Source organism: Diospyros lotus, chromosome 12 (assembly GCF_014633365.1).
Source record: "Diospyros lotus cultivar Yz01 chromosome 12, ASM1463336v1, whole genome shotgun sequence".
In the NCBI taxonomy this organism is placed as follows: domain Eukaryota; kingdom Viridiplantae; phylum Streptophyta; class Magnoliopsida; order Ericales; family Ebenaceae; genus Diospyros; species Diospyros lotus.
Window position 1 is genome coordinate 28,283,042 of NC_068349.1, and position 18,847 is coordinate 28,301,888.

Genomic DNA, 18,847 nt, shown 5'->3' on the forward strand with positions numbered 1-18,847 from the left:
TTTTAATAATAATTTCTTATTATTATTAATTAAGTGAGATTATGTATGAGAGATAATCCATGCATGGGATGGATTTGGATTGAGAGTCTCCTAGTGGGATTTGGATTGAGAGTCTCCTAATGGTAGTCGGAGAAGGATTCTCAGTTATAAAAAGAGATTGAGTTATGGGCTAGGGCTTCTTATGCCTATATATATATATAGCTTGATAGCCATAAGTTTCTTCACGTCATGTGAAGAACAGAAGATAGAAGAAGTTCCAGCAGTGTCTAGCATAGGAGAAGTTGCTTTGCAATTGTTGCAATCCAGTCAAGAAGATTAAGGCAAGTATTCTCCCTATAATCCCTTTCATTACAAGATCATGATAGTTCGTTTTCAGAATTTTTAAGACTCTCGTTTGATACTAAGTTTATCATCCAATTTGTATATACTTATATGCATGTTTAGTTTAGCATATCAAAGGCTTCCTTGAGCAAATATCTATTCCTGTAAAACATTCTTACAAGATCATAATTCAGTATTAAATCTCAGTTTTTCAGTAACTCTTGTAGAGTTTCAATTTTTACAGACAGTGCACGTATATATATATATATATACATATAATATAACAGTGAGTGCATGAAGAAGATATGCATGATTCTTTATAGCAACTCTTTTAAATATGATCTTCAAATAATGTTAGCATACATTCTCAAATTAAAAAAGACTCTTCGTTCTTGTTCCTAGATCTTTATCAAGTTGTGTTTACATGCATATGTATGTATGCAATCATATCAGTATCCAGTGAGTTTGATAAGTTGTCACGACCCAAGGCTAATTAGAAGGGCAATAATGTAATTAGTTACCTTAGTTGGTTAGAAGCTATTTTTGTTATTTTATTACAGCACATGGGACTATTATTCTAGATATTTATTTAGTTGTAAAACCTATAAATAGGCTATAGCATGTAGAGAAGGATATGCCTGAATTGAAGAATGAATTTCAAACTCTATTCTCTCTCTTAATTCTCTCTCTCGGTTCTTCTCTTTCCTCCCCATTTCTCTCTATTTCAGTTCTAAATCTCCTTCCCTTTCTGCTTTCTCTTTCTTAAATCCCTCCAAATTCCTATCACAACCCTAGCCAAACCCCAGGGTTGTGACAATTGGTATCAGAGCAGTCATTCCTTGGTTGTGGTTTTGGAAAATCGATAGTGTCCGATCAGATTGTAAGTAAGCAAGCCAGATTCGAAGCAGAGCATCGTTCCTCAGTGGTTCTTCTTGTTGATTAATTTCCGACGGGAATTGACGGCTGCTGTCCAACGCAGGGACTGGTTATCGGACTCTGAAGGCGACCTCGGTTGTGGAAGAAAAGCAAAATGTTCGACTATTGAGTTCCGGAGCAGCAGGTTGATTTGCTGCTATTTTGTCCGAGTTGCTGCGGTCGCGATTTTGAATGTGAGGCAGATCCAAGTGACGCAACTTCAACGGATTTGGAAGCCAAGTCGTAAGCTACTGTAACCATCGAATTCTCAATTCCGCATAATTTCGTTGGTTGCATCATAGTCGCGTGAGGAAGGCGAGCAGCCCAGACGATTCCAGTGGTGAAACTTCGGCGATCTGGCAGAATTCCATCAATCTGGAAGTTTTGTTATCAATGCGTAAGATCCATATTGTGAAGACATGCGATTGAGGCTAGTCCAGATTCTTGAGTGATTGATGATCAACGACAATTGCGATCATAGGCAAACAATTGGCCGACTTGGAGTGTTGGACAGTGATTGGGTGAAGCGGACGGTGATTAGTGTTGGAATCAGGATGCAACGAAATTGAAGATGACATAAGCCAGGAGAGGCCGACGGTGATACCGAGTTGAATTTGAAGTCAAAATCAGAGTGGCGCAGCAGGTATGGGATCGGAATCGAAGCGATTATGAAGGTGGAAGCGTGAATCGCTTTAGATTAGGTTGTCGACTTGAAGGTGGAACAGCAGGGTGATTTGCTGCTGATTTCCGAATTGCTGTAGTTGATCGAGAAGGCGAGGCGAGTGTAGGAGACTCTGCAATAGACGAGCCATAAGGCAGAATCGAATCCGTTGCCTAGCTATTCAGTTGCTGGAGGAACAGGCCAACGATTTGGCCGTAAATTCCAACAAGCTAGGCGAACTTGAAAGGCGAAGCAAGAGGTGATGCTTGGCTGCGAATTGCAGTAATTCTTGGCCGAAGTGGAAGGAATTGAATCGGATTTGGAGTCAAAGTAGATCTAAATCCCAGGGGTTTCATGAGGCAAATCTGGAGGCTGTTGATTCAATCATGTTCCGAAAGTAATTGCACAGCAAAAACGTGAGATTTGGAGCAGCTGGGAATGTATTGTGGAAGGCGAATTTGGATGGGTGATTCTTGGCTGTGAATTACAGCGCTCTTTTGCGGTAATTCCAATCAAATCCTAGGCTGCTAGTAAGGTAAACAAAGGTTAATTTTGGCTTTGAATTTTGGGATAACTTGTTTGAAGAAGAGCAGTGTGTATATAGCTCCTTGGTCTTCAAAGTATGCTGATTGTGAAAAAGTCAGCTTAGGGGAGCAATGCATGTAGGAGACCGTGGGAGCCTCAATTGCAGCAGAAAAATTCGTCATTTTTAGTTGAAATGGGGTCTCAATTGCAGCCGAATAATGCTGCATTTTCAGCTGGAGGTAAACATCAAGGGAAGTTTGGCCAGGAGCCTTATGCATGGGAAAAGAAGTTGGAGAAGGGGATCAGCCAATTGGACAAAGGAACAAGAAGTGTGGTACATGAATCGAGCAAGGAATTTGGTCGAATGCTACATGAACACTTGCAGGAGTTTGCAATGATACTTACTAAAAAGTATCATTATAGATTCCCTGCAGAATTCTTTGAGGATTATCATGGAAGTTTTAACAAAGAAGAATTCCTTAAAATGGAGCAACCGAAGGAGAAAGCAAGAATCGAGGAGCGGATTCACTACCTATTTCCAATGTGGAGTGGAAGAAGTGTACTGGTTCCAATAGAATTATCAAGGAGGAATGCAACATTAGTGATGATATTGGTGGTGAATGGCATTATCCAAAGGAAATTTGTGATGAACAAATTAATAGGGCAGCAAAGGCAAGGGAACAATCTGAAATTGTTGAAAGAGAAGTTTATATAGAGGGAAATTCCAGCAAACACAAGGAAGGAGGAGTTGCTGATGTGGAGGAGAAAAATGTTGAGAGTGAGCTTCAAAAAAATTCCAATGAACAAGACGAAGATGTGGTAGAATTACCAACAGGGGTAGATGGTTTAATTGTTGGGGAACCTCAACACAATGATAGGAATTACAGCATTGAGGCATCAAAGCTTGGTTATTATGACTCTGTTGAACCTCCTTCCTTATCTTGTCAGAAGCTTGATGTGAAAATGGATGGAAGAATAGGAACAGAAGACAAAAATTCAATTGCTTAATCAGCCCTAGAGAAACCGAGGTCAGTGGAATCCCAGATGGTGAAGTTCTTTAAACTTTCTGATCCAGGTAGCTCTCCTATTGGTGCTGCTATGTCTCACTATGAGGAAGAGGAACCTTTTGAATCCCTTGAGGGAATTGAGGCACAAACTATTGGAAAACCTTCCCCTAATGGCGATGACTTATTGTCGAGGGTGACTAATGGGGTTGACTATGTGCCCCAATCCACAGCTGGAGATGATACTAAAGATTTAGATTTTTTTGGCAGTGTGGGAGAATTGGACTTGGGGAAAGATAGCTTCCCTCCAAGACTAGGAGGATACCCTTATTGTCATTCCGGAGAATCTATTAGTTTAATTTATGGGGAACATCCTCATGGGGAACAACCATCTCAAACTCTATTCATAAGAAACATAAACAACAATGTTAAAGCCTCCAAGCTTCGGTCTGCTCTTCCATCAAGCACTCAGACTGAATCTAAAGTCATTGAGGTCAATCCAGTTGCCCTTATTGAAGTGCTGGTCCAAGTTATACCCGTGACGATTCTTGGAATCCTAAGAACAAGCCTAGAAGAAGAAAGAGGGAAAAAGAGATTGAACAGAAAATGAAGGTGGGAGTTGGATGAAGATAGAGAAGTGGCTCAACGATAATAAGTTTCTTGGGGACAAGCTTTCAAGGGGAGGGGATTGTCACAACCCAAGGCTAATTAGAAGGGCAATAATGTAATTAGTTACCTTAGTTGGTTAGAAGCTATTTTTGTTATTTTGTTACAGCACATGGGACTGTTATTCTAGATATTTCTTTTAGTTGTAAAACCTATAAAGAGGCTATAGCATGTAGAGAAGGATATGCTTGAATTGAAGAATGAATTTCAAACTCTATTCTCTCTCTTAACTCTCTCTCTCGGTTCTTCTTCTCTTTCCTCCCCATTTCTCTCTATTTCAGTTCTAAATCTCCTTCCCTTTCTGCTTTCTCTTTCCTAAATCCCTCCAAATTCCTATCACAACCCTAGCCAAACCCTAGGGCTGTGACATAAGTGATGCATAATTCTTACAGTGTTTTCTTTCAAATACGATCCTTGAACCATCCTTATGGTTGTTCAAATTGATTGGGATTGTACTCCCAAGATTTCTTTCGGAATGGTGTAGTAAGGTTAAGTTCGATTCAAGATGCAATCTCTATTACTGTAAGTTTATTCTTATGATGTTTCAAACATTCAAATGAGTTTTGTGTCATTCGAATGAGTTTTGGGTTACCCAAATGAGTTCTTAGTGTTATCGCATGATTCGAATGAGTTTTTTTGTTATTCGAATGAGTCCTTGAAATATCCGAATAGCCTTTGCTTTGTATCATCTAACATTCGAATGAAACTTTTTGTCCTTCGAATGACTAGTGTCTATTCCATTCGAATGCCAGCCCTTCCATTCGAATGAATTTTATCAGCTTTCAAAAGTTTGTGAGTAGCATTCGAATGCTACAGTAGTGTCATCCAAATGAATTTCTAATAACATCCAAATGTCTTCCCTTTCATTCGAATGCATCTCCCAAGTATAGAGTTCATATCCGAATACCCTGATAGCATCCGAATGCTCATGTTAATAGAATCATATGTCATCCGAATGACCCATGCCCCATTCGAATGCATCTCAAGTATTACCCCTTATATCCAAATGCTATGTTTGGCATCCGAATGACTTTCCTTGCATCCAAATGACTCTCTTGAGATATCCGAATGATTTCCAGTGAATTCTTAATGAAAGTTATTAAGTTAATAAAAATATTCAATACTTCAAATATTGAATTTTATGCCAAGATATGATAAATCCAATATGGCATACCATAACTCAGAAATTACAGATTTTTTGTATTTCAATATAAATGATGAAGATCATATATCATGTTTAGCAATTATTATGACATGTTCAGCATTATTTTGTGAGATTATGTGCATACATATTTGTATGAGCATTGAGCATGACTTTATATGGAGCACTACATATCGTGTGTCAACATTTATATGAGCATTGCATTATGCGCACCAGGTGGCTTGTCTGCGGGGATCCCATCAGTATTAGTTTCAATTACAGCTCAGTTTATGAGTTGCTCGGCCGATGACAACCAGGGGACTAAGGGCTTATTGCCCACAATATGTGCTTACAGTTTTTATGTATGCAAGATTCAGATCGATCAGGTATGTATTACAGATTGTGTGGGCCTATGAGCCAAAGTTGCATACCTGCATTTAGTTTACAGTTTATATGCATTACATTTTTGTGAATGCAAACAGATAGTGATTATACTCAGTACAAGTTCACTAAGTAATTTATCAGTATCGATATTCTTCAATTCAGCTTCAGTTATTCTTTCCAGCTTATTACTTACTGAGCTTTGTAGCTCACCTTGTACTCTTCACCATTCCAAGTCCTAACGGGGGAGTACCAGAAGTGGGGTCTAGCAGCAGTGGTCATTAGTGTGTGTACGTAAAATCGCTCAAGAATAACAGATGTCTGGGAGTTTGTTAGTTTTATAGTGTTTTATCAGTTTAGGATTATTTTATATTTCAGTTGAGGGATTGTCCTTTAGACATAGTTTATGGTATTCAGTTTATATTGACTCAGAGTTCAATTTCAATTGTTTGAGACGCTTCCAGTTTTGATTAGTTGAGTTATTGATGATTTCAAATTCAGTTTATCAGATAATTTATTTTATTTTATTTATTTTCTCCGTAGCACCTCTTCTCGGGCAGTTCTAAGAGAGAGGGGTGTTACATGTGAGGACACAAGCATTCATGACACATAAGAAGGATGAACATATAATTGGAGAACATATGGACCACATTACGAAGGTTATGCAGGACGTTACAGGAATATTACACAGCAATTAGGATGAAGAACATCAGATCTCAGGGTTGATTCAGTCCCTACCTAGGCCCTTTTCTGATCATATGAGGTCTATATGAAAAAGACAGAAGTTGACAACAGTAGAAGAAGGAGCCTAATGAATTCTGGAGCAGTCCATGAAGGACAACAGGGCCACTACACGGCAGATGGCAATGCTCACCACTGATATCACCCCCCCCCCCCCCCCCCCCCCCCCCCCCATGCAGGGATATAATTCAGTCTGAACCTCTCAAAAGAATGTCCAGAGAGTCAAATATTGTAATTGGCCGAGTACTGGAAGGCCAACTTAGGAAGAGAACCATTGAAACTGACTGTTCCAGGCATACAACAGATTACAGGTTTGGTGCTGAAGCTGATTTCAAGGTTTGATTTGGGAGTCTTAAAGGGTGAATTTTTGTACCAAATTTTAGTATGTTCTATGGTTAACTTAGAATGATGATTAGTACAAATTTTGGTGGAATAAGCTTATTAATAAATGGGTGAGGCCACCCAAGAAGGCTGAAAGAAAGGAACAAAGCTGGAAATGATAAGTGCTGGAATTCCATATGTGCCCATAACAGAGAGCAATTTGGTGATTTTGAAGGCCTCCTCTGATAAAATATGTGCTGATGAAGATAATTCTGAAAAATTCCCAAGAAAAAGAGAAAATGGACTGAAAAAGAGACAACAATTCAGCTTCCAGGGAAAAGAAAAAAAATCCCAGAAAATCAGGTTTCCAGCTTAATCACTTCATCGACTTTTCAGCTTTTGGCAAAGTAGAATGTATAGTTTTGAGGTTTGAAAAGGGAGAATTCTGGTGAGTTTGATTGGACTAGTAAAAAGGACACCAAAGGCTGAAATTGACTAATATGTTGATGGATAAAGAGGAGCAAATCAAAAAACTGGTAGCAGGAAAAAGCAACCAATGAGAGGTGTTTTCCACCTACCCATTGAGTGGAGCTGACTAAAATAAGGAAAGACCTGGGGCTGGGGTGAGTCTGCGAGATTTTCCAAGCATTTCTGTTACATTATAGTGAGTGGGGAAAGTGTGCTTATGTGTGAGAAAGTTGATGCAACCATTCAAACCTGAAGAGAAAAAAAGGAAGGTTGTCATGCCATGTGCTTGCTTTGCTGAGAAGCACAAGCTAGACGCTTGACTTTGATTCTGTAGAATCTACTCTAATTGCATTCATCGTAGTAGGATTGCTCTGTGTCTCATATGATATGCACATCATGACATTTGTTGTGTGGGTTTGTGTCAAGCCCTTAGGTTAAGGGTTGACAATGGAGTGGAATTCCGAAAGGAATTCCAGTAAGAACAGGAATTAGGGAGAGAATGAGATAGGAAAAGAGAGAGAGAACGAGATAGAGAGAGAGAGAGAGAGAATCTGTTATTCAATTAAAACGTGCTTTCCCCCTTCTACAACAACCTACTTATTAGGCGTACACCCAATCTGTTGGGCAACTCCCCGCCAGTTACAACCTCCCTGCCCTGTTAGTTCTACAGTTACAATCACTCCCTTATTACATTTATAACACTGGGTCCTAACAAATACCCCCCCCCCCCCCCCCCAATGAAACAATTCTTGTCCTCGAGAATTCAGAGGAGATTGATAACCTGAGGAAACTGCTTCAGCACATCCGGTAAATATTCCCAGGTAGGCTGATCTGGAGGTAGGTGGGACCACCTGATCAAAACTTGAGTAATAGGAGTTGTACCCTGACATATAACCTGCATATCCACAATGGCCTGGGGTTCCATCACAACTTCAGATTCCTCTTCCATAGGTGGCAACACAGGGCTGGTGGCAGTATGAGGGCCAACTGTTTTCTTCAATAATGAAACATGGAATACGGGATGTACCTTCACTCCAACAGGTAACTGCAACCAACAGGCTACCTCTCCCACTCTAGCAAGTATAGTATAAGACCCGAAATACTTTGGGCTGAACTTGGACACTCGGGTATTTGAGAAAGTTGGCTGCAGAAAGTGCTTCACTTTCAAGAACACCCTATCACCCACAGAAAAGGTCCTAGCACTCCTCTTCTTATTGGCAGCCTGTACCATCTGATTGCGGGTTATAGCTAACTCGCTTTTTAAAACTGTTAGAACCTCCTGCCTTTGCTGGAAATAGTGCTCCACATCAGCCAGGGTAGATGAGGAACTTGTGATAGTTGATAACAAGGGTGGATGGTATCCAAATATGATGTGGTCACCAATCAAAACCCGATCCAAAGCCGACCCGATCACGCCGGAACAATATTTTAATACTTCTTAAGTTTTAGAATTCTACTTGATTTAGGATTCTACTTCATGTTTCTACTTGATTTAAGATTCTACTTCATGTTAGATTAGGATTTTATTTTTATTAGGATTTTAGTTAGATTTTGTTTACGAATATTAGATGGATTTGGATTAGCCAAATACTATAAATATGCCTAAGATCTAGAGTTTGTAATCAAGTTTTTCTCAATCAAATTTCAGCAACCTATTTGGGTTTTCTTACAAAACAGTCTTGTTTTTGCGTCTTCTTAAAAGCCAAGCTTTGGCCATTGAAGTTTGTTCTTTCAATGGTTTATTTTGGTGTGTTTTTTTTACACACGCTACGTCAAAATAGGGCCTCGAAAGGAGTCCGCTTGATAGCAGTATGGTAGCTCGAATTGTACCACCATTGTGCTAGGGATAGCCACTTATGCCAGCTCCCAGGCCTAGTAAAACACATGCATCGTAGGTATGCTTCCAAGCATTGATTCACCATTTTTGTTGGGCCGTCAATTTCAGGGTGACAAGCAATCGACAAGTGCAGCTCAACCCCCAAACTCCTGAACAATTCCTGCCAAAAAGAACTCGTAAAAATCTTATCCCCATCCAACACAATAGTCTTAGGGATTCCATGAATCTTCCCTACTGCATCCAAAAACAACCGGGCCACCTCCGAAGCTGAGAAAGGATGGGTGAGGCTGAGAAAGTGAGCAAATTTAGTTAACCTGTCCACTACCACCAGGATTGTATCTTTGCCCTCTGATTTAGGTAAACCCTCTATGAAATCCATAGAGATGTCCTCCCATGCTTGCTCCGGTATGGGCAATGACTACAGCAACCCCAAAGAAGCAACCTATTCATGTTTACAGTGTTAACATATCTCACATTCCAGCACATACTTCACTGCCTCTCTCTTTAACCCGGGCCAATAAAAAAGGTGTCTTACTCTATGGTAGGTTACCCTCACCCCCAAATGCCCTCCTAAGGGTGAACCATGCCGCGCTTGCATGATCTAGTCTTCAACTGCTCATCATTCCCCACAACAATCCTTCCTTTAAACTGGACCACTCCATTAGAGAGTGTATAACCCTGCTGATCATAAGGGCGGACGGCCAACTGAGGCAACAACCTTTGCAACCACTCCGTATTAGCATAGCTCCCCACAATATCCTTGACCCAATCAGGTGTTACTGCTATGATAGCTTGACAAGCCCCATTCTCCTCCCTTCTAGATAGGGCATCCGCCACCAAATTTTTCTTTCCTTTCCTGTATTGGATTATGTAATCCAATCCCAAGAGCTTAGAAACCCCTTTCCGCTACAAATGAGCATGCAGCCTCTGTTGAAGCAAGAATTGCAGACTTTCATGGTCAGTCTTAATTACAAAAGGATTGCTCTCCAAACAATACTGCCACTTATCCACTACCACCAACACAGCAATCAGCTCCTTATCATATACACTCAACCCAAAATGTTTAGGAGCCAAACCTTGGCTAATGTAAGCCAACGGTTTCCCCTCTTGCGTAAGCTCAGCCCCTACTCCACTGTCACAAGCATCAATCTCCACAACGACGGGCTTAGAAAAATCGGGTAGTGCCAAAACTAGAGCTTGGGTCATGGCCTTCTTAAAGGCCCCAAAAGCTACCTCCGCTTTGGAGTTCCAATGGAAGTTATCCTTCCTAAGAAGCTCAGTCAAGGGCCTACAAATCACTCCATAGTGTTGAATAAATTTCCCGTAATACCCCATCAATCCCAAAAATCCCCTCAATTCCGTAACCGTTGTAGGTCTAGGCCAACTCACCATAGCTTCAATTTTCTTCGGATTAGTACTCACTCCCTTCCCCGAAATAATATGCCCCAAGTATTCAACTTCCCCCTTGGCAAAAGGACACTTAGAAAACTTGACATACAATTGATTAAAAATCTAAGGACTTCAAAGGCTGATCTAAGGTGGTATAAATGTTGCTCCAGGTTAGGGCTGTACACAAGGATATCGTCAAAGAAAACGAGTATGAATTTCGATGAATAGGGACTCAAAATTTGGTTCATTAAAGCCTAAAAAGTGGTTGGGGCATTAGTGGGTCCGAATGGCATATTAGTGAACTCATATAGGCCTTGGTGCGTTCGAAATGCTATTTTTGGTATGTCCAAGGGGTTCATCCTTATTTGGTGATATCCGACTCTAAGGTCCAGCTTAGAAAAGATAGTAGCACTAGATAGTTCATCAAGCAAGTCCTCAATAATAGGTATAGGAAATTTGTTTTCTATAGTCCACAAAAAATCACCAGGTACCATCCCTTTTTTTACAATGAGCACTGGTGAAGCATAGGGGCTTTGGCTGAGTTGTATGATGGAGTTGGCTAACATTTTCTTGACTTGCTTTCAATTTCAGTTTTTTGTATAGGTGCATATAGGTAAGACCGAATGGTCATAGGGTCAGTGTTAGGTTTAAGGCTTTCAATTTCAGTTTTTTGTATAGGTGCATATAGGTAAGACCGAATGTTCACAAGGTCAGTGTTAGGTTTAAGATGTATCGAATGGTCAAAAGGTCTTTGAGGGGGTAACGATTTGGGTTCTGCGAACAAATCCTTAAATTCATTCAACAGTAGGTGCAAGTTATTACAAGTGCTTACCTCAGTTAGGAGTTGGATGATGGTTGGCCCTACTTTCGTTTTTGGGTCCTTTCTCTCCATTCCACCCTCCTCGTTGTTGAGTAATTGACTGAACACTTTTGCACACAATTCTCAATCTCTCATGCGAAAATAGAAAAGAAACAAGAGACAAAAGGGTTTATTCTGGTTCAAACTTTGAATGAATCAAAGTCCTACATCCAAACTAAAGGCAACACCACAAAATCCATTATAGAATAGATAGGCACACACACAAGCCTTCTCACACAACTTTCCCTCGCAGAGATTACAAAGTCTAATAACCTAGGCTTTTCTCTCTTCTCGTGTACATGAAGAAACTGAAGAAAAACGCATACCAAAAACATAGCCGGCCCCTCTATTTATAGAGGATAGAGGAGGCAGCAATTACAAGACATAAAAGAAAACAAAAAATTGGTACTAACCGTTACATGGTTAGTTACCGTTACAATGACTTTTAAAAAATTAAAACATAACTTCTAATTTCTTTAATGCCTTTATTCTGATTTTAAGAATTAATTTGTGCAAACTTCAACACTCACATTCCACTGCTTGTATGGAATATAGATGTGTGATCTGCTCCCCAAAATTAACTTGCATTCACACTCACATCACTTCTGTAATTGTCTCCCCAAAATTAACTTGCACTCACCCTGCTCCAGGCTTCCTGCCAAAGTCAATTTCCTTCCTTCAATCTCCACTGTCACCTCCAACTTGTTGAAATCAAAGGTCAATGGAATGACAGTCTTCATCCAATTGACCCCCCAAAACAATATCACACCTCCTGAGCTCTAACACCCTCAGATCCGCCACAAATTTGACCCCTTGCATCACCCACTTAAAATTAAAGCACTTGTGATAGTTGTACATTCTATTCCCGTTTGCCACTATCACCAATAGGGGGTTCGTCTCAGTTAATTCACACTTGAGGTTCACGACAATAGCTTTATTCAAAAAGCTATGGGTGCTACCACTATCAATTAGTACCACCAATCTCCTCTTTCCCACCTGACCTTTATCATGAGAAGAACCAAGCCACCATAGCCCACTATAGCCAATTTAAATTTTTACTTACTTTTACTGTTGTAATTACTAATATAGAAGTTAGTTACTGCCATGTGCAAGGGGTTAAGGGCGTAGGCAAGTTTGTTATAACTGTGAAAGGTGTAGGGCCCACCCTAGCAGGAGAATCTTCTCCTCCTAAACACCTTGTATATATTCTCCTCATCCTTGGGATGAATTTTCTAACGAGAATATTATAGATTTTTTGAATTATCTCCCTCTTTCTTCTCTTTGTTCTCCCTCATTCTTCTCTCTTCCTCTCTTACATCTCTCTATTTTCTACTCTCTGTTCTTGCGTGCACCTTTCTAATTCTCATCGGATTAGAAAGAGGAGGATTGCCAGGCTTAGGCCATGACAACCTTTAACTTGAATGATTTTTCCAGTGGAGCTTCTTTTTAGTGCGTGGAAGGAAATCTCACCTCCTTCATCCCCTTGTACCTCCTCTGCATTTTCCTCTTCAACCACTTCTTCTTCGAGTCATTCCTCTTCTTCCTCACCTTCTTCATCAGACCCCTCCATCTTTGGCATTAACCATTGGCACTGATGCCCAAGGCCATAATTCTTGCCACTCTTGAAACATAGGCCCAACTATCTCCTCTACTCCATGGTTTGGTTCTTGTTTGCCCCTAAACCCAAGGCATTCTTGGCTCCTCCTTGACCTACTACCCATGTTATAGCCTTAGAATTACCCCCTGGCTATACGTTTAGACCTTTGCTAGGCTACAACCAAGGTTGTGTCCACACCTTATTCTTCTTGAATATAGCCTCCCATGTCAATTCCTGCAAGCGTGCCTTTTCTGCAACTTTGTTTAACTAACGATGGCCCCAGCATCTTGACCATTGATCACAGGTCATCCCTCAACCCGTTAATGAAACTCAACACAAAGTAAGGCTCAGGCAAACTCGGATGGGCCATTCCTACCAAGGCCCTCAATTCCTCGAACTTTCTTAAGTAATCTTCCACCAACCCATGTTGCCTCAATTTATTGAATTCTTCCACCACGTCGACCATGCTCCTCTCACCAAATCAGCCACACAACTCTTCCAAGAATGCCACCCACAACACTATTCCCCCTTCCACCTACTTCCAGCTTTGGTACCATGCGTCGACAGTGTTGTTGAGATACACCACTGCCATCGTCACCTTCTGCTCTTCTCCAACCCGATACAATTCGAAGAACCGCTCACAACGGCAGACCCACCATCTTGGCTTTACCCCTTCAAAGATTGGAATTTCCAATCATGGTGCGGGGGTATGGACATTGCTCGAATGAGCCGAACCCATGCCATGGGTTTCTCGTCCCCATGCAACCCGATCCTTTGCCATCCTCAGCCCCTCTGGCCTGGGCAAGATTCCATCTCTATCGAAGATCGATTTCGGCCTCGATCTTGAAGGAAAGTATTCCGGCAATCGAAATTGCGGCAAGGCAGGCAGCATGTCAAACATGTTGTCAATCTTCTGGCCATAAAATTCTGCCCTTTTTTGGCCCCTCTCCAGCTCCCTTACGCTATCCCTCAAGGCCACCATATCCTCCTGGCTTTGGTTCTTTATGGCCACTATGTCCTCCTATGTGCACGCCACCCCTAACTCCAAAGCCTCCATACACTCCTCTAGTTGCTTCAAACGCATACCTTCCGCCATGACTCAAATTGTTCATCACCGACTGTCGTTCGTAATGTCGCCTATCCACCGATATCCGTGCCTGGGAGCCGCCAAAGATCAGTGGCTCTGATACTAAATTGTCAAGCCCTTAGGTTAAGGGTTGACAATGGGGCGAAATACCGAAAGGAATTCTGGTAAGAAAAGGAATTAAGGAGAGAATGAGATAGGAAGAGAGAGAGAGAGAGAATTTGTTATTCAATCAAAACGTGCTTCCTCCCTTCTAGAATAGCCTACTTATTAGGCGTACACCCAATCTGTTGGGTGACTTCCCGCCAATTAGAACCTCCTCACCTGTTAGTTCTACAATTACAATCACTCCCTTATTACATTTATACCCCTGGGTCCTAACAGTTTGCATGAATTAGCAATTTGGCTTGAGTTGTGTCATGCATGGGTAAAGTTGTATATGTGCATTCAAACTGATTTTGGTCAAAGTTTGCCAAACAAGAACTAATATGAGATTTTCGCAGATATTGGACTTATAGCAAGCAAGTGGCTCCCTGAGGAATAAGCATGTCAACCATGGGCATGGGTTTGTTTTGGCCTTGAGATATAAGGGGTACACAAGGAAAATGTTACATAGCATGTGCAATGCATGTGACCTTACTGAGCTTGTGTGGCTCAAGTTTGCATTCCCAACACTTTCCAAAGAGAGTATGAATGCTAGAGATCAAGCTTAAGATATATTTAGAGGCTCACCTTGAGAGTGTACAACCAAATAGAGTGTGTGTAACCAAGTTAATGGTTTGATATGAAATGTAATGGTTTGTAACTGAGTAAGGCACATTATGAATATGAGCAAAGCTTTATTTGTTGTTATGTTGATGTTATGCAAGAGGGCAATGATGAAGAGGCCAAGGCAATGGACAGATTTTGATATTGCAACATTGAATAGAGATTTATGTGATGGGATCTTTTATTGAGACATTGAGATAAGGATGTCTTTTTGGTACTGAGTTCTTAGCATAGTTGTCAAAGGCACAAGGTACACTAAGGCACAAATTAGCCCTTGGGGCCAAGGTGCAAGGTGAAGTGCAAGCCTTGAGCACATAAGGCGCACATTTATTCAAAAATACTTATAAAATACTTATACACTATTCTTTTTAATATGTACCCATAAGAAGATAGATGCAGACCCATAAAATCATAAATTACAACTAAACAACCTTACAATAACAATTAATTTATTGCCAAAAAAAATTAGTTTCTTTTGCAATTAGTTTCTTCTAACTACAAAAGAGATTAAAGGGGGGGAAAATATAACATAACACACTGCAAAAAACATTTACAGGAAAACAATTAGTTTTTTCTAATTTTTTTTTATTTTTTTTTTTTTGCAATTAGAAGAAAGAAAAAAAATTACAGTAGAAAACACAACACATAAAGTTATAGAAAAACAATTAGTTTCTTTTAAATTGCAAAAGAGAAGAGAGAGGGAAAAAATCAATAGATCACACAATTGAAACACCTATTTCTTAGCAATTAGTTTCTTCAAACTTACAACATAAATTAGAAGAAATAAAAAAATAACTATAGTAGAACACACATCAAAACATAATTACAGCATAAAATTAGTTTCTTCTAAATTGAAAAAGAAATTAGAAGAAGGAAACAAAAAATAGAGCAGAAAGCATACGTGAGTACTTCTCAAATGAGTGAACATCGCTGCCAAAGGATCCCAGTGAGTGGGAGACCCGGCAAACCTTTGGCTTACACCACTAGTTTTGCCTCTTACTGATATACAAGAATATGCAATCAAATCAACAAGAAATGAGATCTAAGATGACAAATGGACAAGAGATAGGGTTTTAATACACAAGGAATCCGCTACATATGCCTTGCACCTTGCATGAAGCGCGCGCCTCACGCTCCTAGGCAGTGCCTTGAGCATGGCTCCATGCCTCAGTGGTGATGAGGCGCACAAAGCTGCACCTCGTACCTAGGCACGCCTATTTCTTAGCATGGTGAGTCTATAGCGTAATGTTTTTAGTGAGGGTTAATGCTTGTTGGGTTTACCAAAAGTATTGAGTTGTAGTTATAGCAAACAACATGGGGTAACAATTGACTAAAGAGTTGACTCTGAACTCTAGAGGTGCTGAGAGATCAATTATCTTGAGGACCAATAGAGTGTAAGGTTGACTAAGGAGACTAGAGCTATTGAAAGTTCAACTACCAACATGAATAATCAGTTGTAGAGGTTGACTAACCTATCCAAATAGAAACTGAGACCGATTCAGAGAGGTAAAAATTGACTAGAGTTTGATAGTCAAAGACAAAGAGATAAAAGTGGAAGAGAACAATTTACTGCAGGCTCAACTATCCAGAATGTTCAAGACCTCGATGATTGATGAGAATAATCAACTATTCAAGACAATGACTAAATGAGGCTGACTCAAGGTGGGAAAGGCAACCATTAAGGTTCAACTAATAAGAACTAGAAAATTTTAAAATATAGGAAATAAGGAGAAATTAAATATTAAAGTATGTCCTCGTTCAAAGCAGCCTAATAAGAAGTACTTACCAAGTGCATACTCAATAAAAAGGACCATCAGTCCACTCCTGTCATGTGTACAAGCTAATAAATAGACAGGGGGACCACATGTTCCCATACACTTTATTCATTGAGCCATCATCCATTTAGAGACAATACCAATCGAGGAATGAAAAGAGGGCATGGGGTCATTTTAAGTAAACTAGGCCTACCGAAATTAAAGAAAATTGTTAGGCATCTTGTTAAATATTTATGCACTATGACAGATTTTGGGATAGGAGCAAGTATTAATTTGCCTCTTATTGGAGAGTATGACATGTAGTGGTATCAAAGTAAATACTAATATGCTTATTATTGGAGGGTGTGACAGCAAACCACCACCTTCGCAATGTAATGGCCTTGACCCATTTGGTATACACTTTAGTAGGCACAACAATTCATAGATTTCCTCTATAAGCAAAGATGAGTAGTCCTAGGGCATGCATAGCCCAAGTATGAAACAAGAGTCTCTATGCTAGCATAGCTATTATGGGGCCAATCAACCATTCTATGTCACTATTTTCAGCCATGTAGGCCCTTCATGATTTTTTAATATATGCAGCATATATCACTCTTTCATTTAGCCCACACCTTTTGGTAGGGAATCAAAACAAGCCACCTCATTCCCTTAAATCTAAAGTCAATCTCCTACAAGGACCTCCCCAAGCAAGGAACTTAATCTATCCTAACCCATATTGTAGAGAAAATGAAGCAAATGTTATTTCTATTGTCCACTGATGCAAAGGAAGAGGTAAACAAACACAAAACATAAAGCAAAATTGAGCCTTTGAGAAACCTAGGGTTAGAGTATCCTGGAAAACAAACCCTAAATACCACGTTTCAGGTTTGGAAGGCATTTTACTTGTTCAATTCATCTATTCCTTAATTCACCAAAAAAAAATATTCACACTTACCTGGCTTTACTGCATTTTCTCAAGTTAGTAATAGAGAACGGTAACCCTGGGTGTGCTTTGGAACTGAAATAAATAGCCGTCAAGTGTTTTATTACCTCTGATGTATTAGTTAAATTATCCTGTGCAATAAACAACTGAGGACAAAATCTAAATACAAGCATTTCAACTAGATCATTTTTCCCAACATTACTTTAAACAAGGATTTCATTATTATAGTCAAACAGGATTTAAGGTTGTGAAGATGACACCAATTCATAAAGTTTTCTCCATAATAACCATCCAAAGAGGCAGGCAAGGATGCAGAAAGCAATCAAGAAAACACATAAAACACACGGAATTCTGAGAAAAGGTGAAAAATCAATCAAATGCATGGGAGACGAGGTAAGCATTAGAAAGGAGTAGAATTAAACCTGGTCATGATCGTGGCCGTCGTCGTCGAGGAGATCAAAAGGGTTTACAGAAGCACGAGTAGGCAAATCGAGAGGGTCAGAATGATCGCCATCGTTAACTTCAGGCTCTTCTTCTGTTCCGAGATGCTGCCGTTGTTGCTCTTGTGCTTCTTGTTCCTTAAGAACTTTTCTCAGCAATCGAGCCGACATTGTTATCCTGGTCAATTCAATTCGGAGGAGTTAACAGTAGCATCGAATCAGCTCCCGATGATATTTGAAGGAATCGATGACAATATGATAACGTGCCCTAACAGATACGAGTCGGTCGAAAATCTTGCCCACGTAAAAGACAGATTTTACGGTGCAGTTCGAACCATATATACGTATAATATATGGAAAAAGTACGGTCAGGTTGTCATTTAACGTTATTTTATTTATACCAACTTTTTAATGTTTTAAAATAATATATTATAGCTATATAGGTCAAATGACGGATAAGTGATATGCTAGAATTAATATTAATAGATCATAAGTTCAATATTCTACTTAGGTAAAGGCCAAAACTCCGTCTGTAATTTACCTCCTCTGTCAAAATCGAAAACACAAATGATAGAAAACTACGTAAAAACAATAATTCCAAGATAATATAGTATATAATTTAATTTTTAATTTGTAGTATAATTTATTTTATATCGTTAGTTAATCTCAATTGAATATTTTAAATTAACTAAATACCCTTATATTTTAAAACCTAATTCACATTCTCTACTTCTTATAGGTAAAATCATAATTTATGGAGTTTATCAAATAAGTCCATCGATACTCTCTTTCTCATATTCCTTCTCTCTTTCCAACAATGGCACCAAGGGAGATGAACCCAATCACTGCAAAAACCCAAATTTGGGTGTAAACTAAAAAGGTAAAAGTTGAAAAAGATGAAGAAAATGAAAAACCCAAACAGGGGAGGTGTAGAAACTCAACTTTAGGTTTGTGTAATCTTTTTGAGACTTTTTTTTTGCTTTAAAATGCTACTCGATTAATAAATATGTTACTCAACTAAAATAAGTATTA

At 39.6% G+C, this 18,847-nt stretch overlaps 1 protein-coding gene across 1 annotated transcript in view; it reads right to left on the bottom strand.

Moving 5' to 3' along the window:
* Positions 1–18,133, bottom strand: part of LOC127787061 (uncharacterized) — a 32,193-nt gene extending 14,060 nt beyond the window's left edge. The window contains exon 1 of the mRNA XM_052314912.1: positions 17,798–18,133. Coding sequence (XP_052170872.1) covers positions 17,798–17,986 — 189 coding nt within the window. The 5' untranslated portion in view covers positions 17,987–18,133. The remainder of the gene's footprint in view (positions 1–17,797) is intronic.
* Between the last annotated feature and the right edge of the window lie 714 nt (positions 18,134–18,847).